Below are 11,636 nucleotides of genomic sequence, written 5' to 3' on the forward strand. Positions count from 1 at the left end.
TTTACCTGACACCTAACCTCATGGATTCATGCATGTTTTACACTAGGTAAGGCACATATTTAGTGTCTGTTCGTCTTGTCTTTCTCTTCCCACTACCATGTAACTCCAGGAGGGTGGAGATTTTTGTCTGTTTTATTTCACGCATGCATCCTGGTGCTCAGAACGGTGCCCAGCAGAGAGCAGCTATTCTAAAACAGCTGGCTGAATGAATGCATGATGGATGGATTTTCTGAGTTGGCTATTATCTCTTTCATGCGTGAAAAGGCTGCAGTGTCACACAGGTGCCTAATCCGAGGGCACGTGGGTGGGAATCTGATGACACCCCCCACGCACCTGGGAATAAATAATCACCAGGATGGATGCAGCAGGGTGGTGAAAGGTAATAAGCCTGGTTGCAGACCCACGGGGGGAAAGAAACAGACACAACTTACATTCCCTTTACAGATTTATCTATTTAAAAAATCAACGGCAAACTTCACAGAGTTGGTGTCTCTGTTTTAAGAACCTTAGGTGTGCGCGTCTCCTTAGAAGGACCGGCTCCAGAGGGACACCTGGCCTGTCCCCTAGGACGGACAAGGGAAAGCGGGCCATTCTCTCCTCGTAAGCCCCTGAGCCAGGACGACCCTAACTCTTCCTGTTTATCCTTTTACAAGATGCTGTTTCAGCACAGAAGAAAACATGCTTGGAAGCAAGGCTGTTAATGGAAAGGTGACCCCATGCGAAAACCCCCAGCATTTTAGAACCGGATCATCTCGGAGCACGAACCACCGCGAACCGAGCCGCCTTCCCCTCCCGCCCCCGGGATCCCCGTGGGGCATTTCGGCCGCGCCTTCCCGAGGCCCGGGCCGCGAGGCAGGGACGTCCCCGGGCGGCAGCGGCGCGGCGATGGGGCCGCGGCGACCCCTCGGGCTGGCGGGCGGCCCTCCCCCGCGCCCCCGGCCTGACCCCGCGCCCCCGCCCCGCCCGCCGGCCGCGATAAGGCGGCGGCCCTTTGTTCCGCCCCCAGCTGGGTAAACCGCGCCGCCTCCCCTCGCCGAGGCCGCCGGCCGGGGGGCACCTTTGTCCCGCCCAGCGCCGCGGACAATGGCCCGAGGAGCCGCACATTGTCCGGCACCTTGTGTACACTCGGGGCGGCCAGGTGCGCGGCCGCGGAATGCAGGGTCGGCGCAGGGCCGGCGGGTGGGGGGAGCGCGGGAGACCCCCTCCCCACGCCCCACGCCGCCGGCCTCCGAACCCCGCCTTCTCAGCAGGGTCCCCCCCCCCGCCTCGGGGTGCGGGACGGGAGGGGGCCGGGCCGCGAACCCTGGATGGGTGACCCGCCAGCCCGGCACCCGCTCGCCCGGACCGCGGCCCAGACCCGGAGGGCGGGCGCGGGACGTGTGTGCGTGTGCGTGTGTGTGTGTGTGCGCGCGCGTGTGTGTGTGTGCGTGTGTGTGCTGGGCGCGGCGGCGGGGGGCTGGTTCCCGTTGGCGTCCGGTTTGGGACACACCTGGCACGTCGTAAAGTGATTTACGAAGTGAAAGTGTTAAATGAGGCCACCAGCTGGAGCCCCGGCCCGGCTTTATGAGTTTTATTAGGTGCCTATTATGGAAAATAAACTTTAATCCGACCATAAAAACCAAATCTGAAAAACATATTTGCCTTGTAGTCTGGAACACTGCAGCGTTCTCGGTTGAGTCACTCCTCCAAAGGGATTAGTTTTATTGAGGGAGACACAGGGCACCGCAGGACTTTGATACGGGGTGGGGGGCGCCTACGTCCTGCGGGGACCCCCCCCCCGCAGGCCCTTCCCCGCAGCGCCCGCCACCCCGGGAGCGCGGTCCAGGCCTGGGGCCTGGCGGGGGGGGTGGGAGCGTAGGGGAGGCCGCAGGGGTCAGTAAACCCGCAGACCTGGAGGTGCTCGTAGAGTCAGCCCGGAGCGGGTCGGGCTCCCCACACCGCGAGGGACGGCAGCGGCTGACCCGCAAACTCCGCGCCCGCTCAGGTCCGCGGCAGCCTGGGGGCTAGGTGCTCCCTTCCAAAGCCTTGTTCTACAGCAAGTCTGCCCTTTCAGTAGGAGGGGGGGAGGGGGGGGAGAGAGGGGGGAGGGAAGGGGAGAGGGAAGAAGAGGAGGAGGGGGAGGGAGGGAGGAAGGTAAGAAGGACTGTCCTCGCTTTAGTCACCTTAGCCATTTTAGGTGGCTAGTACAGTAGCGTTAACTGTATACATATTACTGGGCAACAGCTCTCTAGAATTTTTTCATCTTGCAAAACTGAAACTCCCTCCCCATTAAACGTCTCCCCTTTTCCCCCTCCTCCCAAGACCCTGGCAACCTCCCTTCTATGTGCTGTCTCTAAGAATTTGACTATCTTAGATGCCACATGTAAGTAGAATTATGCAGTATTTGTCTTTTTGTGACTGGCTTATTTCACTGATCATCATGTCCTCAAGGCTTATCCCTGTTGTAGCAGGTGTCAGAATTTCCTTTTTAAAGGCTGAATACTATTCCACTGTTTGCGCATCTGTATCCCATTTTTGGTTATTGTGAATCATGCTGCAATGAGCATGGCTGTGCAAATATCTCTTCCAGATCCTTTTCAGTTCTTTTGGATATACATCCGGAAGTAGGGTCGCTGGGCCATATGGTAATTATGTTTTTGTTGTTGTTGTTATTTGTTTTGAGGACCCTCCGTACTATTTTCCATAGTGGCTGCACTATTTTCCATTCCTACCAACAGTGCACAAGGGTTCCAATTTCACCACATCCTCGCCCACACTTGTTATCTTGTTTTGTTTTTGTTTTCATAACAGCTACCCTAACAGGTGGGAGGTGCGAGCTCATTGTGGTTGTGGTTTGTATCTGCCTAATGGTTAGTGATGCTAAGCATCTTTTCATGTGCTTGTGGACCATTTGTACGGCTCCTGCAGAGAAATGTCTATTCCATTCCTTTGCCTATTTTTAACTGGATGGCTTTTTGTTGTTGTTGAATTGTAGTTCTTTATATATTTTGGATATTAATCCCTTATCAGATATTTGAGTTGCAAATACTTTCTCCCTTCCCAGGTAGCCTTTCATTGTGTTGATTGTTCCCTTTGCTGCGCAGGAGTTTTAAATGTTGACATAATCCCATTTGCCTGTTTTTGCTTTTGCTGTCATAGAAAAGTCTTTCCCGCGGATCTTTCCAAGCTGACTTCCGCCTGGATACAGGGTGCAGGAAGGCCAACCGCGAAAGGAACAGGCCCATTTCGTCTACATTCTAGGCGTTTCTGCACTCCAAGCCTTAAGGCATCTGGTCAGGGCCCTCGGACCCTGGGCCAGAGCTCTGCGAGGGCTGGACAGGTGATCCCTGGACTGTGGCCTGGAGGGCACCAATAGATCGGTCTCTTCCTCACACGAAGGTCTTTAACCACATTTTCTTCGCACACGCTGGAGACCCTGGCACACGACGAGGTACCCTTTCTGAGAACGGAGGACTCCCCCATTAAGGTGAAGAGAACCCGCGCCGAGGGTGGCGCCGGGGTGGGCAGGGGGTCGGGCGGGGTTCCCAGAGGGTCGGGTCCGCTTTGGGCGCGGCCCTCGCTTCGGGGCCGGCGCCGCCGGGTCGGCAGGGCGCCCCCCGCCGGGTGGAGAGCAGGGAGACCGCCGGGCACTGGGGCTTCACCGCCGGAGGCCCGCGCCGCTGCCCGAGGGCCAAGCTTGGGCTGGTCTGGAAACAGTGCTTCGTCCCCCTCAGGGCTGGGCTGCGTGGGCCTGGCTCCGGGTCCTGGGAACCCGGTCCTCGAGGCGGCAGGGGTCCCTCCCCGCCGCGCGGGGGCCGCGGGTGGGCGGGCGGGGCGGGGCTGGCGGCCGCTCATTATGCGGAATGAATTGTTCGCTGTGCCCGGAGTGGGTGAGGATGAGCCGGTGATTATATTTAAATTCGCTATAATTGATTTGGGGAAGAGCTACTGTGACAAGAACGAATTGATCATTAAATTTATTAGCGAGATAAATTCCGTCGCGCTTAAGCGGCTGGCTGGAGACGCTGGGGCCGCGGGCGAGTCCCGCCTTCCCGGCCGCCAAGTCCCCGCGCCAAACCCGGGCTCGCTCTGCTGGAGGACGGGGGCGGGGGTCACAATCATTCTATCTTCCTTTAATGCGCCTCTGCCCCTTGTCGCCGAGGGAGCGAACGATTCCCGGGTTCAGGAGAGTCTGCACCTTGGCGTGGAGGGACGGACCCTCCGCCGAGGCCGGCGGCGCCCCAGCTTCCAGGTCGGATGCTACACCCCCTCCCCGGCCGCCGCCGGTCCCCGGGGGGCCCAGTGTTGAGGTAGGGGCGCTGACGCTGGGCCAGCTGAGCAGGGGGGCGGCGGGGAATAACCCCCAGATGTGGAGCCAGCCGGGGGCAGAGATTGCTTCAGGCTGAACTTCCCCAATGTGGTAGAAATTAAAACGAGATACACACGGATTGCAGATCTTTTTCAACCCCCAAAGGCATCTGTCTTTCTCCTCTCCCCCTCCCCATCCCCTCTCTCTAATTTTCCCACCCCTTTCCTCGGGCTCTCGGGCTTTCCCACCAGTTGCAAACCAGGTCCGCGTCCCCCCAAAGCACCTTTGGACCCGGAGGCGGCCAGGCCCGCGCCCTGCCGCCCGCGCCCGACAGCTGCTCCTGCCCGGGCTCCCAGCAGCGCCGCGCCCCCGGGCTTGGCTGAGGTTGGATTTTATGGAAGGAGCCCGGGGTGATAATGAGCTGCCAGAGAGGATATTAATCTCACCCCGGCCCTGAAGTCGAGGAGTGGCCCCGCTCGCCTGCGCGGTAATCACCCAAATGAAACTCCAGGCCCTTCTGAACTCATTTATCAGCTGGGAGGAGGGGGAGACGAGGGGGCGAGAGAAGGGGGGAGGGGGAGAGAAGGGGGAGGGGAGAGAAGGGGGAGGGGAGAGAAGGGGGAGGGGAGGGGGCGCACCCCGGCCCAGTTGCTGGTGAGAAAATGAAAAACAGAAGGAAGGAGGAAGGCACGAGGAAAGGAGGCAGAAGCAGTGTCCCTGGCTCACCTATTTCCTCCGGGCCCAGGAGAGGCCCGCGCGTAAGCGGTGGGGGAAGGGGAGCCGCGCGGAGGGCGAGCCCGGCATGCGTGCAGCACAGGGCGAAGGCCCGGCTCGGCCCGGGTGATGGATGGCGCGCGCTGCCCAGCTTTATTAACCCACAGCCATCGCGGCCCGGCTGGAGCGCTCCTGTCGCCCAGTGCTGTCCTCGCAGACGTTTGCCCAGATCCAGGAAAACCAGTCCTGGCCGGCCCGAGAAGGTTTTTCGGCAGAGACGCCGGGGTTGATGAGAAAGAGAAGCGCCGCGGTACGCGAGGCAATGCGGAAAAGGCGCGCGAGCAGCGCCCCGGGCCGCACGGACCCCAGAGACCAGTGAAGTCTGGTGGTTTGGAGCTTGTTTTCTGAAACATTCAAATAGTGTGTTTTCGCTTCTGGAGCGCCGGCGAAGCAAGAAGATCCTCAGAGAAAGAGGAAAATAAGTACACGGCGTCCAAAGTTACTCCTTGGAGATCCTCGTATCCGGGACAGATGTGAACCAGCATGCGGACGCGCGCTGACACCCGGCCTCGGGTATTTTTACCGACACTTCGTACCTGCGACTCCCCAGCAGCCGGAATCAAGTTCCTCACCGGCCTCGGGGGCCCAGAGAGGTGGCGGTCCTGACACGCAGTCGCGATTGTGATTTTCACCTTCTGCTGTCAGTTGCGGAACACAGCCCATCACTTCGACGACAAAAACAGTAAACCCCGCTTTCACAACTCCCCCCAAAGATTTGCACTCTCATCCAGTAAAAAAAAACAATTTATTTTACATTCCATCGTGGGCGATGGGAGAAGCTAAATGATAATTTAGCATGCGTAAGTAGACATTTCTTTATATATATATTTATAAATACAATATACAAAAATAAAGACAATACAGTTTTGGGGTTTCCAGCAGTTTGAACGCTCATGGCATAAATCCCTCCCCCCAAGATACATCAGCACAAAACATTTTTTCTTTTTTCAGCACTCAGAAGAACGGCGTGTCCAGAGGTTTCAAGTCTCGGGGGTGGTTTAACACTGCAGGTTTCCGCCTTCTCCACTCGGCAGGAGGGGAACTGGGAGCCTCCCCTGATGAACGCTCAGTCCTTCTCAGAAACACCTCCCCCCAGCGCAAACCAAATTAAACGAAAAAGAACCAGAGTTCAAGTTTGAACCTGCCGGGCCTCCCTCTTTCCGTCCCTTGAAGAGCAGACGGCTGCTGGGGCCCACAAGGGCAGCCCCCAGGGCCGGGCCGCCTCCGCTCGCGGGCCTGGGGGGCGGACCTGGGGGCCATGGGAGGGGTCCCAGCATCCAGGCCGTACCGCCACCCGCCGGCCGCGGGGCCCCTACTGGGGCGGGGGCTGGTGGCCGGGCCCGCCGGGCCCGCCGGACCGCGGGGCAGGCGAGTCGGCCCCGGAGGAGCAGTCAGAGGAGGCGGCGTGCGTGCTAGCGCCGTTGCTGTAGGGGAAATGGTCCTCGTCGTCGTCCTCCTCCTCCTCCTCGGGGTCACTGTCCCTCAAGTCCCGCAGGCGGCGTCCGCTGCCCTTGTCCCCGGGCGCCGGCGGCCCCAGCAGCTCCTCGTCCCCCTGGTCCCCGGCGCCGCCGCCTTTGCCCGCGCCCGCGCCGCCCTTCTGCTTCTCGGCCTCCTGCGCTGCCTGCTCTTTGGCCTTTTTGCTGCGCTTCCACTTCATCCGCCGGTTCTGGAACCAGATCTTCACCTGCGGGCACAAGCGGCGTGAGAAACCCGCCACGTCCATCCCCGCCGAGTCCCCGGGCTCCTGCACCTGCACCCGCCGTGCGCGCGCCTCCATCACCAGGCCCGGGCGTGGGGCTCCCATTAGAGGACTCGGAAGCTCCAGGGGGATGGCGCTTCCCACCCTGCGCATCAGCAAAACCCAAAGACCGGCTGGGGGCTCTGAGGAAGCTCAAACGAAGACCCCTACCTCCCACCCCCAGCACCGCGGTCTTCCACCCGCACGCACGGTGTGTGTGCGAGGGGCCGGGGCTGCTGGGGTACCTGTCTGTAAATCTCAAGATGTCCCCTCCTCTCCTTCTGGAGTGGAATCTCTCTCATGTGGCCTGGGGACCACCTGCTTCAGAATGGGGGGTGGTGGTGCAAATTCCTGGGCCCAACAGAACCAGCTGAATCAGACCTCTGTGTGCCAGTATAGGAACCCTGGGGGCAGATGGGAACTCTGGCTGGGATGTTAATCCACACCCTAAAGGTCAGATGGGCACAGCTCCAGGTGCCCAGGAAGGCCGAGGATCAAGAGAGCAGAAGCGACAGTGTCCCTGGGAGGCCAGGCCGCGTTGAGGGCGGGGGGAGCAGCGCACCTGGGTCTCGGTGAGCATCAGGGACGTGGCCACCTCGAAGCGTTTGGGCCGCGACAGGTACTTGTTGAGCTTGAACTGGTGCTCCAGCTCGAGCAGCTGCTGGCTGGTGAAGGCGGTGCGTGGCCGGCGGCACTTCCCCAGGAGGTTGGACTGCGCCTGGGCTGGGGTGGGAGAGGCTGGTGAGCCCACATCAGTCCACTGCCCGCTGCTGCCCAGCGCCAGCAACGCTCCTCACGCCAGGCTGCCCGCTGCTCGCCGGCCCTGCAGAGTCGCTGCTCTTTCTTCAGTGTCAGCGCCCCCTCCCCAAGGAAGCCCTGGAGCCCAGGACCCCTCGGCCAGGTGGGCCCAGATGGTTTGGGTTTAGAGGGACCAAGTCTTTTCATCCCAGGCGGGGCCCGGGTGTCCTGATTAAAGAGAGCCTATCACCCAGGCACGTCCTCTCCGCCTGGGTGGGCGTTGGTAGAAAGCAGGTGGACAGAAAGGCAAGTAGCAGAGGCCCAGGGGCCCCCTCCTCCCCACTCCTCCCGGCGCCTTCCCCAACTCAGGCCCAATCCACACAGGCCACCGGAACCACCTCCTACTTCTTCCTGCCCAGCGAAGAACTGGTGCAGGATTCCCACCGCCACCTCCTCACGTACAAAAGGAATAGAAGGAGAAAAGGGAAAAAGGAAGGAAGGAAGGAAGGAAGAAAGAAAAGGACCAAATTCTGGTCCTAAATATGTGTATTCATCAGAGACTCTCCCCCATGTAAAATGTTTTCTTGACAACGCCTGCCCAGGGTCCAGAGGGGCAGGGCCTTGGGAGATTGGAAGCCTTTCAGGACAATTCTCATTACGCAAATTAAAGGCCTAGGCACAGGGGGATCCGGCTTTCTACGTGTTCAAGGAGGTCTCTTGGCTTTATTTACATAATTTCACACGGTTACATCACAGAGAATTTTATGACCTCAAAGCGAGACTTCCCTTGATTTCCCAGGAGCCTGACAAGTGTTAGACAATAAAAGAAAGGAAAGGAAAGAAAAGAGGCCAGCCCCGGGCAGGACAAGCTCAGGCTCCCATGGGATGGGCAATTTGCTTTATGGGAAGGCCCACGCCCCCCGCTTTAGTTAAACAAGGCCCCGAATTCCCAACTTGACAATACATTAGAACTTTAATTAAAACACTGGCTCTGAAGGGACCATTTGGGAAATGCCATCTGATGGCTGAGACACCAATTAAAGGAAACCAAACAGGTTTCCAGCGACCAGAGGAGGGACTCCCAGAGCCCATTCTGCCATGGTCACCTGTTTGTTATTGCCCTTTAGGATTCGGTGTTCAGATTCTTTTTCTGAACTTAAAGCTGGCTGGGTTTTAATGAGCTAACTCTGGGTCGAGATTAGGAATAAGAGATGGACTAAGTGTGTTGGCAAAGGGATGTGGCTTTAGTCAATTTTCTGGGCAATCCTGGGCTCCACGCAGGCCGGGGAAAACGGCCGGGTAGCCAGGGAGCCCAGCGCCCAGGGGAGGCCTGTGTGGAGATCACCGCTGCCTGCTCCCCCCCCATCGGTGGGAGACTAAGCCTGCCAGGCTCTGGGAGATGCAGGTCACAATGAAAGATGCGTGGGGTGGCATTCCATCAGAAGGGGTTTGCTGGGCTCTGAGGCCAAGCCTGGAAGGGTGCCTTGGGTTTGGCTGACCCCAGATCAGGAGCTCAGATATGCCTGAAGCCACAGAAGTGAGAGCAAGCTTGCCCTCTTTGCCTGGGGTCGGGAGGGGTGACTCCAACGGAAGGGACGGGTGGCCATTAGGGCCTTCTGGGAGGTGAGCCGGGAACAGCCTGGGGTGGCCGCGGGCCAACAGCGCACATGCTGGGATTTTCTCACCCGGCTGTGACTTCTCCAGCCTTCTGGGATCCTAGCTTTTCTCTGTTTAGTCACGACCATAGCTTCTAGCAGAGGAATCTGAATTCTGGCAAATGTTTATTTCTGTTTTCCTTTTTGCTTTTTTTCCCTTCCCATGCCTGCATCTCCCCAGTCTAAACAAATCCATTCAGACGGAAACAATGGGGTCTCTTTGTTTGGGTGTTTGGCGGCTGAAATCGTTAAGCCTCAAGCATCTTCCTCTGAGCGGAGCCCGGGTGGAGCGAGCGGACCTGAGATCCAGAATCTCCGGAGCTCCACTCCGGCGCGCCCGCCCGCGCGCGCCAGGAAAGCCCGAGAGAGAGAGGCTCAGGCCTCGGCCAGGTGTCCCGCCTGGGTGGCGAGCACGCCGCCCACAGTTGGGCGGCTCTCGGGTTGGGGATGGCCAGCCCTCCCGCGCTGCGGTCTTGGGGAGGGGTGCGCGTTGTGCTGGGCGCCCTGAATTCGGAGGAGGGCACCTGCTGCTTAGAGCCCCTGAAGGAGGGCGCATCTCTCGGCCTTCCGGAGCGTGCCATCTCTCTGTTCAAGTCAGGCCACCCGCCTCCTGGGCATCGCACCCCGGACCCAGCGCCCTTCCAGAGGCGGGAAGAGCCCCGCAAAGGGCCAGGAGGTCGCCCGGGGCCCCTGCCTTGCGTCCCTGGGCCTCTTGAAGCTCATTTCTCCTTCGCTAACTCTGGGAGCGCTCCCTCTCCTGGGAGGGACCGGGAGTCTCTCCAGAACCCAGAATGCGGGACCGAAGTCACGTCCATTTCCCTGAGGATAAACCCCTGGTTTCGGTGGCCCCCGATTCCCAGGCACACCTGACTCCAGGGCGCTCCTCGGCTCGCCTTCCCCCACCACTTCCTGCTCCTCTAGCCTGCCGGTTAATCATTAGGTTTTAGTCTCACACCTCCAGCTGCCCCTTCCCATTAAGAGAGGAAGCGAAGCAAAGTCCGCGCGTGGGCATTTTAATCATTCGCTGACAATCTCACATCGCGCAGCCCGCGCGAGTCCTCGCAGGGCCCGGGCGGAGCCGAGGCGGCCTCGCGGCGCTGCCACAGCTCGCTCGGAGCAGAGAACCAGCGGAAGGAGGTGCCAGGTGGAAGAGGATGCACGGGAGAACCTTCTGCCAATACTCCCCCTCCCCCGTTTCCTCCTCCCTCCGCAGGCTCGGGGGCTGCGCGGTACTCACAGTTAAAGTCCGGCATCTTGGGCAGGATCATGCCCGCGGTGGACGCCCGCAGCCACTGGTCCAACTGAAAGGTGCCGGCGCCCAGCTTGATGGGGTCGGCGGGGTGCGCGGGGTGCGCGCCCTGCACCTGCGGGTACGAGTAGGAGAGCGCCGGGTGCTGCCCGGCCAGCGCGGCCGCCGCCGCCGCCGCCGCCGAGTAGCCGTAGACCGGGTGGCCGTAGAGCGCCGCCTGCGCCGGGAGGCCCGCGCCGCCCTGCGCGCCCCCCGGGTGCAGCCCCAGCGTCAGACCCCCCGCGGCAGCGGCGGCGGCTGCGGCGGCCGCAGCGGCGGCGGCGGCGCCGGGGTGCGCGTGGTGGTGGGGCCCCCCGGGCCCGCCTCCGCCTCCGCCCGCCCCGCCGCCCGCGCCGCCAGCGCCCAGGAAGCCCGGTTTGGGCAGCAGCGCGCAGTGCGCGGCCAGCAGGCGCGGCGGCGACGGGCTCTCGGCGCGCAGGCGGTCGGTGGGCGCCGCGGGCGGCTCCGAGGACGCGGGGCTGCAGCCGCCGCTCGCCCCACCGCTCGCCCCGCCGCCGCCGCCGCCCCCGGGGCCAGCTGCGGCGGCCGCGAGCGACGTGACCAGGGCCAGCGGCGCGGTCTGCGCCGAGGCCGCTCGCGGAGGGTCCACGGCCAGCAGCGCGTCGATGCGGAAATTTTTGGATTTTTCCATCGGCTCGTTAGGGGTTGGCGATCAGCGCGGGGAGGTGCGTGACGCGGCCGCGTGCCGGCCCGCGGAGTCTTTGCGTGGCGGCGGCCAGCCCCGGGGCTCGGTATTGTTATGATTATTTGCCAGTAATCAAAGTCGCCGCCGGAAACTCAGCCGAGGGTGACCATGGTCCGGGCGCCTCCTCCGTGCGGGCCCCGCCCCGGGCCGCGTCCACTCGCTCTCGCACAAACTCCCACGCGAGTGCGCGGCGCGCCGGGGCCGAGAGCCCGGCTCAGCGCTGCAGCCCGCAGGCGACCGCGCCGAGGCCGCTGGCGCCGCGCTGGGGACCCGCGCCCCTCCGCGCACTTGAAGCGCAGCGCGGCCGCCGATTGGCGCGCTCGGCGGGGGCTTGGGGAGGGGCTCCGGCCCCGCCATTGGCCGAGGGGCGCACCTGTCACCGTCCCGGTCGCCCGCCGCCCCGCCCCTGCGCCGCGGGGTCCTAAACAGCCCATGGTGCCGTGCCGCGA

At 61.5% G+C, this 11,636-nt stretch overlaps 1 protein-coding gene across 1 annotated transcript; it reads right to left on the reverse strand.

The window, feature by feature from the left end:
• Positions 1-6,374: 6,374 nt before the first annotated feature.
• MNX1 (motor neuron and pancreas homeobox 1) lies at positions 6,375-11,133 on the reverse strand. The gene is made up of 3 exons (XM_060108774.1): positions 10,431-11,133; positions 7,363-7,523; positions 6,375-6,746 (listed from the first exon to the last, which is right to left on the reverse strand). The coding sequence occupies exons 1-3, from the start codon at positions 11,131-11,133 to the stop codon at positions 6,375-6,377; spliced, it is 1,236 nt and encodes a 411-aa protein (XP_059964757.1).
• Positions 11,134-11,636: the final 503 nt, after the last annotated feature.

Source organism: Mesoplodon densirostris, chromosome 9 (assembly GCF_025265405.1).
Source record: "Mesoplodon densirostris isolate mMesDen1 chromosome 9, mMesDen1 primary haplotype, whole genome shotgun sequence".
NCBI classification, from domain to species: Eukaryota; Metazoa; Chordata; class Mammalia; order Artiodactyla; family Ziphiidae; genus Mesoplodon; species Mesoplodon densirostris.

Excerpts from the sequence above, each read along its gene's own strand:
- MNX1 (XM_060108774.1), bottom strand. The coding sequence starts at position 11,133 with ATGGAAAAATCCAAAAATTTCCGCATCGACGCGCTGCTGGCCGTGGAC. Across the intron at positions 7,524-10,430 it reads CAAGATGCCGGACTTTAACT|CCCAGGCGCAGTCCAACCTC; the intron begins GTGAGTACCGCG and ends CTCCCACCCCAG. Across the intron at positions 6,747-7,362 it reads TGATGCTCACCGAGACCCAG|GTGAAGATCTGGTTCCAGAA; the intron begins GTGCGCTGCTCC and ends TTGTGCCCGCAG.